At 35.8% G+C, this 18619-nt stretch overlaps 3 protein-coding genes across 3 annotated transcripts; all 3 read left to right on the forward strand.

Moving 5' to 3' along the window:
- The first annotated feature begins 1611 nt into the window (after nt 1–1611).
- LOC114522389 (5-hydroxytryptamine receptor 1E-like) lies at nt 1612–2614 on the forward strand. Its single transcript, XM_028543059.1, is given in 3 exon segments — nt 1612–1670; nt 1979–2173; nt 2176–2614. Coding segments are annotated over 3 exon segments (693 nt in total).
- Nucleotides 2615–13886: 11272 nt separating this feature from the next.
- LOC114522391 (beta-1 adrenergic receptor-like) lies at nt 13887–14930 on the forward strand. Its single transcript, XM_028543060.1, has one exon. It carries the CDS (start codon nt 13887–13889, stop codon nt 14928–14930), a length of 1044 nt encoding a protein of 347 aa, XP_028398861.1.
- A 2236-nt stretch (nt 14931–17166) lies between these two features.
- Nucleotides 17167–18258, forward strand: LOC114522392 (melanocortin receptor 5-like). The gene is made up of 3 exons (XM_028543061.1): nt 17167–17445; nt 17734–17798; nt 17883–18258. Exons 1-3 carry the CDS (start codon nt 17167–17169, stop codon nt 18256–18258), a joined length of 720 nt encoding a protein of 239 aa, XP_028398862.1.
- The last annotated feature ends 361 nt before the right edge of the window (nt 18259–18619 follow it).

Genomic DNA, 18619 nt, shown 5'->3' on the forward strand with positions numbered 1-18619 from the left:
TACCATTAAAAAACATAAAGGTTTTTTACAAGAGTCACTCATGATACTCAATAGATATATTATAGTATATATAGTCCTATACTGCTAAAGGAGGTGTGGCTACTTCTTCAGATATCGTTTCATCAAAAATATATTCGGAAACTGCTTTTCTCCTATATATTTTTGGGTCTAAAAACTTATGCACAAAATTGTGGCTATATACATATACTATATATATTAACTATTATCGAATGACGTTGTAAATGATGTGGATAATTATCGACCCGAAGTTTGTCGATAACGAGAAATGGCCGTTTCATGCTTCCGGAAGCTTGATATTTCTTCCTATCGTGTGAAAACTAACGCAATAATTGTATTATTCGTTATAAGCATATATTTCGTTAACTTTTTGGCCGCCACCGATCGGGTTGGATTTTTGTCGCACGGCTGAATTATTATATGCACTTCCTCTTTATAACCAGCCAGCATCAAAAAAGCCTGTTCATCTTTGTTAAAAAATTTTTCTTATTATGCATGCAAATATTTTGATAGATAGTCGATTAACATGTTTTAATTACTAAAGAATATTGTTTGAAATCTTGCCTTTTGTTTACGACTTGTGATATACGTCACCCCGTGCATGAAAACTTTTATGTAAGTGTTGCGTCAACAGTCAAGCTGTTAAAAAAAAATAAAAATAATACTGGCAGTTGAATTTTTTATTTATACCCTACGCCGACAATGACAGATATTATAAAAAAACTTAACACAACCAACAATTTACTCGCGAATATCTATGAAACATTTATTCGTAAACAATTTTATTTCCTTGTAAATCGTTTTTAGCTTTCGATCGTGAGAAATGAATTTCAAGTTCGAGAATAGTTTGAAGAGATGCAGGTGTTTGATAAATATATATTTCTAAAACTGCAATTTAACTGCATGATACGATCAGTCTTCGACGCTGTAAGACGTTATGTTGTCTCAGTATATAACATCCAGCTCTGAACGAATGTTTCAGTTGAGCCAACTGAAGACCAGGAAAAAAAGTACAACAACAACGAAAATTGAAAAAAAACACAAAGAAATAATAGAAAGTAAGTGACGTATAATTATATAATCATATTTAAGCCTATAGTTCTCACATGTCAACATAGTCGGGGAATTTAGCGAATTTTATAAGCGTACAATTTATAATTGCATGTGATATTTACTAAACATTTCTGTGTGAGATTACGCCCAGGGTATTACATATATATTAATCAAGTTTATTTAACTTAATATATATTATTGATCTCGGAGAATGCTTTACCAATAATATAGCATATACTAATAATCAATGCCCCCTGCCGATCGGTATGGATGAAGACGCAGTACCCGACGTAGCTAACACGGTGCGATTGAGCTAGGTCCCGTTGATGTGAACATCCTACATTCTGGTCCTCGGTTTTGACCTACACGGTATCCTCTCCATTCCGTGATCAGACAGTCAAACGCGAATCACTATAGAAATGAGAGGACGCTCAAGAAAACAAAAAGAAGCAGACAAAAAACGCTCAAGGATAAAGTAGAATTAAAAAAGATTTCCTCAAAGGGGGTGGGGGTGGGGGGTTGGGCGCTAAATAGACCGTCATGAATCAACATCCAGAAAAAAGAAAAAACGGTCGACCCGAAAAACGAGCAGATAGGCGGTGGGACGGGAGAAGGCAGTTAACAGCGGAATATTAATACATATAATTCAGTGGTTTTTGTTACGCCCATGAAGACCCTGGTAACCTCAGATATAAATATGCCCTTTTATCAATTACAGTTTCTACTATAGGCTACAATTTAAATTCGCCCACATAAAAACCTAGAATTGAAGTCTATTAACTGCATTTTAATATATTCCTCACGCAGGACTGATTAAGACGTTTTGCAATGTCGATGGCAAGCACCACGGAGGAAAGCGTCACAATGGCATCATCGATAAAGGAATTTGAGAAACAGGTTTTCCTAGCTATCCAATTCTATTAATTTCCATCGCCATATTAACCGTTCTTGGAAATACTTTGGTTTTGATTTTGACCTGGAGAGAAAAATGTCTTCATGAACCAAGCAAGTATTTCGTTGCCTTTTTGGCTGCCGCTGATCTTTTGGTTGGCATCTTTGTCGCACTGCTGAGTTATTATGCCGTTCTTCTTTATGATCAGCCAGCATCAGTACTCCTGTCTGTTCATCTTTGTCGTTTTATGACGTGATAGACACCTTTGCATTAACGACATCTATTTACACCCTGACAGTCATAAGTTTCGATAGATATCTCAAAATCAGCAAGCCACTTCGGTACAAAACACGAATGACAACTTCCACAACAAAAAAGTTACTTTTCCTCATCGGTTTCGTCTCAGCCGTCATCGCTACTTACAGCGCTACACCATATTCAGGAAGCCATGGGCTTTTGGCAACCGGCAGCGGTGTTTGTTCGGGCAGCGATGAAGGAGAAGTTTTCGAGACCTTTTTGTCAATCAGTGCATTTTTTTTACCTGATACAATAATTTTGGTTATGTATGGTCTTATATTCATTTTAGTTCATAGGCGAAACAAAAAGCTCGTGAATGGCGGAAAAAACGAACAACTTTACGACGAGATTTGAAAGTTATAAGAATGCTCTTTATTGTTGCTGGGGTATTTATTTTGTGTTGGGGTCCCTGGATTGTTTGGACAATGCTGTGGTATTACTATTACGATTTTATTAACTGGGAAAGCAATTCGGAAAGCTACTGGCGTCGTGTCGACATCCTTTCTCTTGTAGTCACAACACTGCCACTATTTAACAGCGTATGCAATCCAATTATTTACGCTTGTTTGGACCAAAAATACACAGAAGCGTTCAAACGTTTGGTTAAGCAAATAACATTTCGGAAAAAATCGTTTAGAAGACCACCAATACCCATAAACAGTTAGTTGCACTGAAAAACGAATTATAACTGATTTAGTTCATAGCCAGAAATGACAGCTATGTTGTGCGCCAGCCACCTGAGGTCTATTTGCTATGGACACGAAACATATCAAGACACAGGGTAGGAAGTTGGACCATAATAAGAAAAAAATTTTTTGCGAAATGTAAAGCACCAGTATACAATATAATCGCTTTTCTGGAGGGTATGATATCTGGTCATGCTATTATATTAGTTTCATTATTGACTATTTCTCAAGAATAACGAAAGCACATCACGAGTGATATCTCAATTTGACAATGGTTTTCCTTGGCGATGCACTTTTAAACAAGAATATTTAAAGAAATTTAGATATGAACTGATGAAGGAAGGTCGAGTCCTGGCACGTGATTGTAATCAGCACACCCACTGAGCTTCCGATGACAAGCGCTTACTGCGAGCGAAATTAAAGTGTATTCATAGTTTGATCACTATATAAACATTATTATCGCAGATTACATTTTTTAAGTGTTCTTAATTTACAGGAATTATCGTTCAAAGGACTACTGCATCGGATGCGGCCAACTAAAATGGTCATTATAGTCCAAGTTGAAGCAACTTATAGACATGAAATTCGGCTCAGTTGACTTGCGAAATAAATTTCCTATGACATTAAATATTTGTATACATTTTTTCTTTATTTGCATGTGTAGCTTCAAAGTTGCACAAATGCAAACACATGTACAGTTAATAGATTATTTAAAATGGAAATGCACGGCTTATATCAATAATATCTTTATAATTGTATGTTTTCGTAAAATTCTTGACAGTGTTTAGAAAGAAATACGTGATATACTCAGACGGAAACTTCTCATAGAAGCATATCAATTTTTTTAGTACACGCAAGGATTTTAAGTCCGATTCATTGGCAAAACTGAACTTCAATCGTAAAACTGGACGTTAACGCATTGTGAAAAATTGTAAAGCATTTAACTTTATTAAAGTGTTCCTTGTAAGAACCTAAATACAAGTTAATCTAGCATATAGCACAATTTGGTTATTGAACTTAAAAGGCATAAAGGAGAGCTAGAGACTGAGGAATTGACAGAGGAAGTAGAAAGGTACAAGGTAAGTCGATCAACAAAGATGTGGCACCAATTTTATTTTTCACTATAGTAAGACTTTCGCATGATTCGAATACGAATTTATTATTTTGTCTTTGTGTAACTTGCCAGCCCATGCAGATGGTTGCAGTTGAGAGCTCTAAAAATATTGCTTTCGGTTTGAAGACGGATTTTCTCTATAGCGACATTTTTTGCACCAGGGCGGCGCCTTGCTTACGTATTCGGTTATGATATCGAGCTTCCCAGCGCAATCGCCAAAATTCGCTCGATTCAAACATGAATGTATTACTTATATGATTACGTGATATAGGCCAAATGCGAATTCTTTCTGCAAAAATCTCATTAGATAAACGTGACCCCACGCATCATTCAAAAGAAAACTAAATAGATGATAGTTGAACAAATTACCAAAATTCGCTCGATTCAAACACGAATGTATTATATACATATGATCACGTCATATAGGACGACCGCGAATTCTTTTTGATTCTGTAAAAGTCAAGCGAGGCAAAAAAACTCATTAGATTAACGTGACTCCACGCTGCATTCAAAAGAAAACTAAATAGATGATAGTTGACAATTTACACTAAAAGGAAATCCACCATTATAAATATATCGCATTCCAAACAGCTGTTAGTTTACGTTATTCAGAGGAGCCTTTTGAGAGAAGGTTGGAGAAAGAGCATTACCTCAAAAAGTCCGATTCAAAACAGTTACATATAGTGCGTGAAGCGCTATTTGCAAACCTTTATGGGTCGAAAAAAGTCACTAGAAACCAGTATAAGTGAAAAGCCGCACCGGAAAAGATGTCTACTCTGCTAAATTTCGAAAGGCATTATTTGCACTAAATAATCGCGATAATCACCGATTTTTTAAAATGATTGCGAGTTGTTTCTGTCAAAGTGAAGAAATCAGTAATTTGAAGAAAATTATGTACCTATATAAAACTCTAAAACAATTAATGAAAAAGCGGACGAAAATGCCCTAAATTATTTTGAGGCAAAAAAGTGCCAAACTCAACAAAAGTTGTGGAGATATTTATTTACGTTTTTAGAAATTGGATTTTAACGAATTGGTTTTTCAAATAATGACCTTTGTACCTATACGAAAACAATTATTCTATTCATCTTGGTTTATATTCAGCGATATTCACCTTTGCCTTCGGGAAATAATTAATTGTTACATATGCCTGTATAATTTTTTAGTAAAACAGTAACAAAAAGCTTTAAGTTTTATCGGTTTACCGAATCGGCCGAATTTCCGAATTATAGACAGCTCCATAGAGAAGCATTTATACTTCAAAAATTCTCTATGGGAGCATTTCCTTGCCCCCTCAAGCTGCCTTAGAGCTTTAACCACACGCTTTAACTATTACGCATTACGCTATTTAATTTAGTCCCATGCACGCTTATATGCTTGTAAAATATATTCCTTACTCCTTGGTTCCCCCAAATATTTTTATGTGCGTCCCACCTAGTGGTCTTAATTTATCAACTAGGATCAACAAAATGATTGAAAATCAGACCAATGAGGAAGGAAATTGGACCGAAGCCGATCTCATGAAGTTAAAAACATTCGTGAACCAACTTGAACATTCAGAAAAAATCATACTTATTTTTATTGCCGTCTTCACAATTCTTGGAAACACTTTGGTTTTGGTTGCGACATGGAGAGAAAGAAGTCTTCATCAACCAAATAAATATTTCATCGCTTGTCTGGCTGTCGCTGATCTTTTGGTTGGTTTGTTTTTAGCACCAATAAAGGCGTACAAACTGGATCTCCGTGTACCGCAACGTACGATGTCAATTCATCTGTGCCGTTTTGTTGTGTGGATTGATACCTTTGCGTTAACAACATCTATTTACACCCTAACATTCATCAGTTTTGACCGATATCTCAAAATCAGCAAACCACTTCAGTATATGACTCGAATGACAACTTCCACATCACTGAAATTAATTTTCATTATTGTTTTGATTTCATCTTGCATTGCCAGCTACGCAGCCACACCACGTTCAGGAAGCATCGGAATCCTATTTTCTGGAGCAAGTTCTTGCTCTGAGGCTGACTTTGATCAAGCGAAATCTTTTTATACATTTATGATAATCGGCATGTTCTTTGTCCCCACTGGAGTCATAGTGGTCATGTACGTTCTAATTTTTCTCGTGGCGCATAAGCGACAAAAAATGCGGCGAAATGGTGAACTGGGCCAAATTCGAAGCCAAAGAACGGCGCTTTATGAAGACCTGAAAGTTATCAAAATGTTGATGATCGTTGTGGGGGTATTCATAATTTGTTGGGGTCCCAACATTATTTGGGTCATACTTCACTACCATTTTCCGAATCTTCTTTACACGAATTCCCGTTCAATACACCACAACTATCGGATGTTTACAATTAGAATGGTCTTCAGCATCCTCCCGCTGTTCAACAGTCTGTGCAATCCTATTATTTACGCCTTTCTCGACCAAAAATACAAGGAAGCTTTCAAACATCTATTTCGGCGTTGCATCCATCGGCTAATTTTAATAAGACCACAACCACCGAACTCAATAGAGTTACCTCGATCGAGGAACCCTGGACCAAGGTGAAGCAACTGACACTGTGATGTAAGCCCGTGATAATAAGGGTCGTTTGGACATATCCCTGGTTATTAGCGCCCACGGCGCTACTCAGTCGTTGCTATGACAACGGAACGTTAATTGAACGTACAGTTTGTTTTTGGTTTTCGCCTCGTTTTTTCTGCGATTTATCGTATTTTGCTATAGATTTTCGGAGGCAATAGTTGTAAGTTAATCTTATTTCTTGTTGATCTGAACTTAGTATAAGTTTCTCATACTAATTCTGTATAACTTTTCGGTCAATGTAGTTTCACCGCGCATTGATATACAATAAATAATTCATCTGAAGTTGTTTTCTGCGTGGTTGGATTCTTTGCTACAATATGAACTCCGATTTGGCAGTTTCCCGGAGACAGTCACGTCGGGAACGCGCTAACACGTTATTGTTTATCAATGATTTCATAGACCAATTGCGAAACTTAGTAACCGCACCTTCCCGCAACATGGAAACGAGGCTTATTGTGTAAAAAACAATATTTGTATCTTCTGCAGTACAAAGCTATTCGCCGAGTTATATCCTGGTTTGTTTTACATATTTTTCGGTTGCAGATTCATTTTAAACAGATTGAAAAAAGATGGCAACATACTTTTCAATTTTCTCATTTGAAAAAACCTTATGACATTGTAATATTTTAACGATAGCGCTAATTAACGGACAATAGTTTCTCTAAAATGTTGACTCTAAATTAGTTGGAGAAAACAAAAAGATTAAACAATATTAGACATGCATAAACTCATATCGCTAGTTTTTTGCTTTTTAACCGTTGAACAAATTACTATTATTTGTTTGATAGCGCTATCGAGCCTTCGTACTACCGCGCACTGTCTTGGTTCTTGAAATATTTCGCCTTAAAATCGTTGCTATCGGAACATCTTGGATAAATATTTGATATACGAGCATAGTTTGCGTGAGGTCACAAGTCATTCGTTGATGGCTAAATGTTTTAATAGTTTTGCTGATGATGATGGCTAAATGTTTTAATATAAACTGAATTCGATAGGCATACAAAATTATGTATTTTCCAAACAAAAATAGGCTTGTAATGTATTTTTCGTATTGTTTTAATTTGCAAAAACGCGGCCTCATAAGGCAATGTTTGGTGCTCTATTGAAAATATTAATTATATTAATACCTCTACTGAAAACTATTACTTTACCTCTAGCGGGCAAGAGCAAAGCAAAAACATAACAAAATTTGATTTACAAATACAATACGAGGGCTCTCAAATTCAAAGCATTTTCTCCTAACAAGCTACAGTAAATTTCAAACGCTATAGATCTCACTGTTAGTTTATAGTTGAAATGGAATATTGAGCAGTTGTGACAAGATATGGTTTTATTTTCTCGTTCGTGGCAGCTTGTGTGTATTTGCCAGCCAAAAATAAAATCCATATGGCTTTCTGCAACCGTGAAATTTTTGATAAAAAAAATGTTTGATAAAGAAGATAATTTAATTGATATAATCTGCACGCACGCATGCATTTATATATCGCTGCATGCATGAACTTGTATACCCTCCAGATAATATTTATCTGATCAAACTGGACAGGTTCCCATTCATTTGTGTCGTTTTATGGAGTGGATCGATCATTTTGCGTTAACATCATCGATTTATACACTGACGATCATCAGTTTTGACCGGTATTTTAAATTAAGCAAGCCATTTCAGTACAAGTCACGAATGACAACTTCAAAAAAATTTAAATCAATTTTTATCATTGCTTTTTTTTCAACTACCATTGCCACATACGGTGCAACTCCTCACTCGGGAAGCCACGGAATCTTGGAAACCACAGCCGGTGTTTGTCTTACAAAAGTACGAGAAGGGAAAGAATACGAAACCTTTTTAGCTGTAAGTTCGTTCTTTCTTCCAGCCTTTATCATCTTTATTATGTACACTCTCATTTTTCTTGTCGCTCATAAACGAAACAAAATGCTTGCCAATGGTGAACTGGGTGAAACAATCAACGATCAGAACCAACGAACAGCATTACGTCGAGATATGAAGGTCGTTAGAATGCTGTTGGTCGTCGTTGGAGTTTTTACTTTTTGCTGGGGCCCGTGGATTATGTATGTATTCATGTGGCATAATTATGAAGATTTCATTGACTGGGATAGCAATTCAATAAGCTATTGGCATCAGATTTACCTGGTTTCTTTTATATCAAGCATGCTTCCAGGCGCGGATCCAGCCGAAAATCTGACCGTGTCATATTGGACTAGAAATTTTCCGGTCGGGGGGGGGTTGTGGGGGCGTATGGCGAAGGGGCTATGGACCCTCCGAAACAAACATTTTCTGAGCTTTGGTTCTACAATATTCTTCAGGGAACGTTTAAAAGCGAATATTGTAAATCCCTGTACTTTCATAAAACCACAAAACCATTTTCAAAATTTTTGGTAAGGTATTTACGAATATTTCATTCCACTCAACATAACCTGAAATTTGCATACACAAATTATTCACAGCGTAAATGCAAATTTGTATCATAGGGCGCTTTCCATTAAGCGGCCAAAAAGGTCAGACCGGTCATATTTTAAATTGAAATAGAGTATTTCGTTAAGAATATAGCGGTGAAACTGCATTTCCCGTGTTAGGCAGATGTATTAAATAACGATATACTTTTGTCTGTACCGACTACCGAAATACAACAGAACCGGTCTGGCCGTTTTTCCGTATAAAGGAGAGCGCCCATAGTTCGATTTAAAACCTAAAAGTCTTACCTTACAAGGACATTGGGTAAAGATTTTCAGTATTTGTCTCTTGGGAAATAGCAGTTTAAAAATTGTCGTTGCGATTGTAGACGCGAGCGAGCGAAGCCTGTCTTTAGTAATAATTCCATCATGTTGTAGCCTGAAGAGCGATATTTCCCCTGAAATATGCTCGCTTAGATTTGCTTTTGAAAAATTTCGACGGATTCATGTATTAATGCATTCGATTCAGCCTGAATCAGCCAGGATGCAGCGAACAGACCAATTTAACGTGTTATGTATAAACTATATCCGAGTTCGAAGTCGAGAAGTGTCGAACTTTATTGTTTATCATGTTTATTGCGCAATCAAAAACAGGCCACCGTGTCGCACCGTGTCGCACCGTGGCTCACGTGGCAAAAGCTTGCCCTGTGATTGGTTTGCTACACTGCACCGTGTCCGAGCGTTACTATATTTAGTAACAATTGCGCAATAATCTGCACGCTGACCGTGTCAACTAGTTGCTGTGATCGCAGCTTCGAATGCACGACTAGCTTCCGAACATACTCGGCACAATTCGGCAAGCTTTCGGCAAATTTTATAGTTCAGTGTTAACTGAACAATCGTAATATGAAACAAGGAATAATAATTGGGAATTTGTTCCCACTTTTAGCAGGAATTGGTAATAATATGACAACGATTACGAAAGATATTACTCAAATTATTTGTTTTAGACATATATTTCCTTAATTTTGGTGTGATTCAAAGAATTAATATGTACTTCTAAATAATGTGTGAATATTAGATTGCAGATGGGAAATTCTGGATGGGAAAATCTGACCGAGGCTCGAGCCACGTTCGATACGGTCTAGATCCGCGCCTGGCTTCCGCTATTCAACAGCGCGTGTAACCCAATCATTTATGCTTCGTTAGACCAAAAATACGGAGAAGCTTTCAAACGTCTGTTTAAGAAAATCGTGTGTTGGCCAAGCTCAAGTACGAGAACACCACCATCTAATGAGCTACGCCCACAAAGAACAAGATAATCTTACTTGTCGTTGCATGTCGACAAGTATTTTATCTCCTATTATATAATAAAACTTAAATATGAAAAGTATACATGCAGTGACAAATTCTTAATATCTTCACTACTTAGGCGATAGAGCAGTTGAAATACCGCGGAAAATTCAAATTTACATGCAATGAACAATCTGTTATGATATATATTTTGTAGATAGTGTATGTGAATGCATATGTAGCCATCTATAATATCAAGATTTAATGTCCCGGCATGCATGTTTTAGGCGAGATCAACTAAGACTACTATATAAAAGAATTTAAGACTACTATGTAAAAGAATTTTATCAATTCTAAACATATTAACATTGAGAGAATCCCCATGTAATATAAAATATATATATGCATGTAATTATCAATAGAGTATAACAAAAAGTTTCGTATAAAATATATACATCATTATGTTTAGGTCAATATTAAATTTTTTGGAGGATAAATTAAAAGAGTGTTTAATACCTTTTCATCAAAAGATTTTTAGTTTCCATTTCCCATGATCATAACAATTATATCTCAGGCAACGACATTGAAACTATTTTCTTTCGCACTAATAAGGGCAGGATGATTAAAAAATTAGGCTTCAAATTTAAAATGATGTCAAGTCTATAACATCAATATTTTTTACTGAAATGTATATTTCTATTGTAAAATTAAGCTAGTCGATTTCATACATACACAAACATCAAATAGTTGCGGATACAATAGTGTCAAAATATAATACAAATGAGATATTGTTTTTGCTATAAACATAAAATTCGTATTATCTTCTTGCGACCGTAAAATTTGGTAAAAAATATAGTCTTTTCGTTTCGTTTTTGTAAAACACGCGGGCTATTGTGGAACTATGCACACCAAGCTAAAATATAGATTATTCTAAGTATGTACGTAGCCGTATGCATCAAGATGTTTGATCATTTATGATAAGTTACGCAAAAAGCATTTAATATGATTCATATCACATATCGCTTGCATCCGTCATGCTGTTAATACATCACGCAACAACTTTGAATGAGCTCATGCGTTAAATGTTGCCACTATATGTTAAGGTGAATGAAGCGATCCAAAATTTTAAGAAAAATCGAAAACTATATAGTTAAACGGATAACTGTATGATATAAATGACGTCCTATATTGCATTTTAATTTTCATAGTTAATTTCATAATTTTAAGTAAACGCGAAAACTATATAGATAAAGGGATAACTATATATGATATATTAAATGACGTCCTACATGTATCTTAATTTTTATAGTTTAAAAAATATTTTTTTTCTTTGATATTGTTTAGCTGTGAACATTGAAAACAAATGGTGCATGCGACTTCTTAAAGTAATCTCAGGTGGAACCGATTGAGAAAATGCCACTATTGTGCTGTTGAATTACCTAGCTTAATTCCCTTTATGCGGCCTTGTAGATATTTTTTTAATAAAGTTTCTTATTTTTTTTGCGTTTTTTTAACGATAGCTTCATCCAATTTTGGCTTCTACTCAGCCATAAAAAAGAGCCACTTGAGCCAGAATTATTAACAGCTGTGCATACATACCATTAAAAAACATAAAGGTTTTTTACAAGAGTCACTCATGATACTCAATAGATATTATAGTATATATAGTCCTATACCGGTAAAGGAGGTGTGGCTACTTCTTCAGATATCGTTTCATCAAAAATATATTCAGAAACTGCTTTTCTCCTATATATTTTTTGGGTCTAAAAACTTATGCACAAAATTGTGGCTATATACATATACTATATATTATACATCTATATAATAACTATTATCGAATGACGTTGTAAATGATGTGGATAATCAGTATCGACCCGAAGTTTGTCGATAACGAGAAATGGCCGTTCGTGCTTCCGGAAGCTTGATATTTCTTCCTATCATGTGAAAACCAACGCAATAATTGTATTATTCGTTATAAGCATATATTTCGTTAACTTTTTAGCCGCCACCGATCGGGTTGGATTTTTGTCGCACCACTGAATTATTATTATATGCACTTCCTCTTTATAATCAGCCAGCATCACAAAAGCCTGTTCATCTTTGTTAAAAAATTTTTCTTATTATGCATGCAAATATTTTGATAGATAGTCGATTAACATGTTCAATTACTAAAGAATATTGTTCGAAATCTTGTCTTTTGTTTACGACTTGTGATTTACATCACCCCGTGCATGAAAACTTTTATGTAAGTGTTGGGTCAACAGTCAAGCTGTTAAAAAAACCTAGAAATAATACTGGCAGTTAAATTTTTTTTTATACTCTACAGCCGACACTGACAGATATTATAAAAAAACTTAACACAACCAGCAATTTACTCGCGAATATCTATGAAACATTTATTCGTAAACAATTTTATTTCCTTGTAAATCGTTTTTAGCTTTCGATCGTAAGAAATGAATTTCAAATTCGAGAATAGTTTGAAGAGATGCAGGTGTTTGATAAATATATATTTCTAAAATTGCAATTTAACTGATACGATCAGTCTTCGACGCTGTAAGACGTCATGTTGTCTCAGCATATAACATCCAGCTCTGAACGAATGTTTCAGTTGAGCCAACTGAAGAACAGGAAAAAAAGTATAACAACGAAAATTGAAGAAAACACAAAGAAATAATAGAAAGTAAGTGACGTATAATTATATAATCATATTTAAGCCTATAGTTCTCACATGTCAACACAGTCGGCGAATTTAGCGAATTTTATAAGCGTACAATTTATAATTGCATGTGATATTTACTAAACATTTCTGTGTGGGATTACGCCCAGGGTATTACATATATATTAATCAAGTTTATTAAACTTAATATATATTATTGATCTCGGAGAATGCTTTACCAATAATATAGCATATACTAATAATCAATGCCCCCTGCCGATCGGTATGGATGAAGACGCAGTACCCGACGTAGCTAACACGGTGCGATTGAGCTAGGTCCCGTTGATGTGAACATCCTACATTCTGGTCCTCGGTTTTGACCTACACGGTATCCTCTCCATTCCGTGATCAGACAGTCAAACGCGAATCACTATAGAAATGAGAGGACGCTCAAGAAAACAAAAAGAAGCAGACAAAAAACGCTCAAGGATAAAGTAGAATTAAAAAAGATTTCCTCAAAGGGGGTGGGGGTGGGGGGTTGGGCGCTAAATAGACCGTCATGAATCAACATCCAGAAAAAAGAAAAAACGGTCGACCCGAAAAACGAGCAGATAGGCGGTGGGACGGGAGAAGGCAGTTAACAGCGGAATATTAATACATATAATTCAGTGGTTTTTGTTACGCCCATGAAGACCCTGGTAACCTCAGATATAAATATGCCCTTTTATCAATTACAGTTTCTACTATAGGCTACAATTTAAATTCGCCCACATAAAAACCTAGAATTGAAGTCTATTAACTGCATTTTAATATATTCCTCACGCAGGACTGATTAAGACGTTTTGCAATGTCGATGGCAAGCACCACTGAGGAAAGCGGTACAATGGCATCATCGATAAAGGAATTTGAGAAACAGGTTTTCCTAGCCGAAAGAATCCTATTAATTTCCATCGCCATATTAACCGTTCTTGGAAATACTTTGGTTTTGATTTTGACCTGGAGAGAAAAATGTCTTCATGAACCAAGCAAGTATTTCGTTGCCTTTTTGGCTGCCGCTGATCTTTTGGTTGGCATCTTTGTCGCACCGCTGAGTTATTATGCCGTTCTTCTTTATGATCAGCCAGCATCAGTACTCCTGTCTGTTCATCTTTGTCGTTTTATGACGTGGATAGACACCTTTGCATTAACGACATCTATTTACACCCTGACAGTCATAAGTTTCGATAGATATCTCAAAATCAGCAAGCCATTTCGGTACAAAACACTAATGACAACTTCCACAACAAAAAAGTTACTTTTCATCATCGTTTTCGTCTCAGCCGTCATCGCTACTTACAGCGCTACACCATGTTCAGGAAGCCATGGGCTTTTGGCAACCGGCAGCGGTGTTTGTTCGAGCAGCGATGAAGGAGAAGTTTTCGAGACATTTTTGTCAATTAGTGCATTTTTTTTACCTGATACAATAATTCTGGTTATGTATGGTCTTATATTTATTGTAGCTCACAGGCGAAACAAAAAGCTCGTGAATGGCGGATTGAGCCAAACAATGATCAACCAGAAAAAACGAACAACTTTACGACGAGATTTGAAAGTTATAAGAATGCTCCTTATTGTTGCTGGGGTATTTATTTTGTGTTGGGGTCCCTGGATTGCTTGGACAAGGCTGTGGTATTACTATTACGACTTTATTAACTGGGAGAGCGATTCGGAAAGCTACTGGCGCCGTGTCGACATCCTTTCTCTTGTGGTCACAACACTGCCACTATTTAACAGTTTATGCAATCCAATTATTTACGCTTGTTTGGACCAAAAATACACAGAAGCTTTCAAACGTTTGGTTAAGAAAATAACATTTCGGAAAAAATCGTTTGGAAGACAACCCCAACCAATACAGTTAGTTCCACTGAAAAACAGACTGCATAACTGATTTAGTTCATGGCCAGAAATTACAGCCATGTTATTAAAATTAAAAAACTCGTTCGCCAGCCACCAAGTCTATTTAATATGGACACGGAACTTATTAAGAAGAAAATCATATAAAATTGCAAAAACTTTATTTGCAAAATGTAAAGCACAAATATAGAATATACAATTTTAATCGCACAGAATATTTCAGTTGGGTATGCATGATTTCTTGCAATGCCATTATACTATATAGTTTCATATTGAGTATTACTAAAGCGTAGCCAAAACACATTACGAGTGATATCCCAATTTGACAATACTTAGCTTGTCCTTCGCGATACACTTTTAAAAAGGCATGGTTAAAAGAAACATGCAGGAAGGTTAATTGAGCCGAGGCACAGGCAATACTGGGACGAGATTGTACTCCAAAGAACTATTTACTATGGGCCGGTTGTTCGAAAGGCGTTCAGCTTAAAAGGTGAATAAGTTCAAAATGGAAAACAAAATAATCTATTTATTGAACAACTGAGCTGAAATATTTCGATGTAAATAGTTTAATTTTCAATGTAAGAACTTATATTTAATGCACAATATGCAGGCTCAATCATTTACACCAATGACACCATCTATGAGAGTGTTTTTGAAATTTGGCTTATCCAGCGTTTAAACTAAACGCCTTTCGAACAACCGGCCCCTGTAGGTGATCCGGCTAAAATGGCGTATATTCTATAATAATTGTGTATGTTTCGTCAATTTATTATGTAACATTCACCATGCTATAAGTGAAATGATAACTTAAATGATAACTTATCAAACAACGAATATGATGAAAGATTAGCTGTTCATGCTGTAATGAATGCATGCATGTCGATCTAGTTTTTTTTTTAAATCTAGTTTTTTTTAAAATCGTGCGAAAGTAATATAACGAATCGTAAACCATTTTCGACAAAACATTACTTCCTCATTTTAATTAAAAAACGATCAGAACATGAAATTAAGCAGGTGTAAGAAAGATGAGCATATTAAAATCGTTACGCATATTATAAATACATAATCGGTACGCACACTGAGCTTCTGATGAATTTAGCCGCGAGCGAAATAAAAGCTATATCAGCGATTAAAATATTTCAATTTTTGTGAAGCACATTCAAAAGATGTACTGAACTACAAGTCTACAACCAAAAGTTAGCGTAAAAATGGAAGTTGTTCAAAAATAGAATTGCAAACGCTGCTTTTATTCTGGGAATTGCATGTACTCTTTATTCGTATAGCTCGGGAGTTTTATAGTTGTGAGTGTCACTTCACTTGGTACAGAGGCACTACCGGAGACACATAAAGCCATTAGAGGTGAGAAATATATATGAACTGTAAAGAATATTATTCATTTAATACTGATTGTGACTGCATGGTTTTAATTTAGTCGTAATTATTGTAAACATATACGTATGTCAAGGTGGTTGACGTTTTATAGAGTGTAGGCTGTAAAATCAACAATGAAAATTTACATAATTATATACAGAGAAATTTTCATCTGGACTTTTCACTTATGCATCAAAACATTTGTAACCGAAATTACGCGTTCACTCACTTCACCTGAGTCAAGGTTTTGATCCTGGAGCTCAATTTATTGAATCCTGACACCTAAAATCTGTTATATCATTGGTTTATTTTCGACTGTATGTGAGGTCCAACCGGATTGAAGGTCCGTACTGGGAAATATTTCCCGAGAGATCTAGGCCGGGGGAAATATTTCCTAAAATTTAAGCAAATTTAACAAGAAGGGAAAATCACCACAGCTAAAAAGAGCATGCTTAAATTAATATATAATTGCCAAGTTTGGCTGCAAAATATCAAGTAGTATACGGAAAATATGGCCATACGAAGTAGAGAGTGTAATTAAATTAAGTGCACACTTCCGCCTATAAATACAAAGAATACAAAAACTGCCAACTTTACTTGGTTATATCTTGGGTACTTTACATTATTTTGCAGCCAATCTTGGCAATTTGACTAAGTTTAGTTTGATTTATCGGAGATTCCCTTTTTGTCGCCTAAATCGAAAGTTGCTCTATTATGCAAGTGGCCCATTTTATTTAGTCCGATTCATTGTCATCGCTGGGGATTTAAATTTCGCGCGGTTCGTACGGACCGCTCTCGCAGCCAATCAGATTGCAGAAAAGCGTAAAATATGATTTCGGAGCACTAGAAAATATAATAAAACATGCTACTATTTACTTATGTCGTAGGATTGGTTTGAAATGGCATTGGCAAACATTACGTGTACAACTACGGGATATGACAACACAAATGAAACTGGAATTACTCCTCCTGGGATTACCTCCAATGAACTGCTCAATTGGGCAAATTTTATAGCATTTATAAAGAAATTGGACTTAACAATGAAAGTCATATTAATTGTTATCATCATATTTACAACTTTGGGAAATACGTTGGTTTTGATTGCGACCTGGAGAGAAAGAGGTCTTCATCAACCAAATAAATATTTCATCGCTTGTCTGGCTGTCGCTGATTTTTTGGTGGGCATACTTGTGACACCACTGAATTTATATGGTTACTTTCATAGTTTTGAATCGCTATATAGCATGTCCATTCATCTGTGTCGTTTTATGGTGTGGATAGATACCTTTGCGTTAACAACATCTATTTATACACTGACAATCATCAGTTTTGACCGATATCTTAAAATAAGCAAACCCTTCAAGTACAAGTCCCTAATGACAGGTTCCAAAGCAAAAAAGATCATTTTCGCGATTTTTCTGATTTCAACGGTCTTTTCCACTTGCTCAATTAATCCTTATTTTCAGAGCAAAGGAATTCTGGCTACTGGGCTCTGCCCTCATTATTTCCAGGAATATAATCGAATCTACGAGTATATTTTGTTCATAATTGCGTTCCTTTTGCCTACTCTAGTAATATCGATTATGTACGCTTTAATTTTTCTCGTGGCACATAGGCGACAAATAATGTTACGAAATGGCGAACTGGGACAAACATCGGCTAACCTCAGCAAGCAAACTGCCACTCTTCGACACGATATGAAAGTGTTTCGGATGTTGGTGATCATTATGGGAGTATTTATAGTTTGCTGGAGCCCTTGGTTTATTGGGTTCGTGCTCTTAAATAACTTTATAGATTTAAATTGCTTGTTTTACAAGTCTAATAGCTACTGGTATCGGAACTACACAATTTTTTTCGTAGCAAACACCCTCCCACTACTCAACAGTCTTTGTAATCCAATCATTTATGCTTGGCTGGATCAAAAGTACAGAGAAGCTTTCAAAAATTTGTTTAAGCAAGTAATCTGTCGGTTTGGAACGAGAATGAGATAATGGTCATGCATGTCTTCATAAGACTATCTTTTGGAAAGAGATAAACGAATTTCCAATTTCCAACGTTTCGCGAAGCGGCCAGCTCAATGATGCGCTTTGCAAAACCAAAAACACAACACGCAAGACCGCACATAGGTATGCATAAAAGCTGCTCGCCACTGTCGCGTTTTTTTTCATTCACACGTGCACGCAGAAAGAACTATTCCGCGTAGTTTGGTGTGCAATTATTTGACCTAGATGTAAAATAAAAAAAATTAAAAAGCATTTAAACTTTTAAGTGCATTCGTGCATGTACGTGCAAAAAAACGCGACGAAGCAGCCCTAACCTGTGGTACAAAGACAGCGTTGTCATTTTTACGAC

This window comes from Dendronephthya gigantea, unplaced genomic scaffold (assembly GCF_004324835.1).
Source record: "Dendronephthya gigantea isolate DGI-Jeju-01 unplaced genomic scaffold, DenGig_1.0 000022F, whole genome shotgun sequence".
NCBI classification, from domain to species: domain Eukaryota; kingdom Metazoa; phylum Cnidaria; class Anthozoa; order Malacalcyonacea; family Nephtheidae; genus Dendronephthya; species Dendronephthya gigantea.

Bases quoted from the DNA above. Each gene is read 5' to 3' on its own strand.
- LOC114522392 (XM_028543061.1), top strand. From the start codon at position 17,167: ATGGCATTGGCAAACATTACGTGTACAACTACGGGATATGACAACACA. The intron at 17,446-17,733 runs GTGGGCATACTT...CCTTATTTTCAG, and splicing joins TGGCTGTCGCTGATTTTTTG to AGCAAAGGAATTCTGGCTAC. The intron at 17,799-17,882 runs GTATATTTTGTT...CGTGGCACATAG, and splicing joins GAATATAATCGAATCTACGA to GCGACAAATAATGTTACGAA.
- LOC114522391 (XM_028543060.1), top strand. From the start codon at position 13,887: ATGGCATCATCGATAAAGGAATTTGAGAAACAGGTTTTCCTAGCCGAA.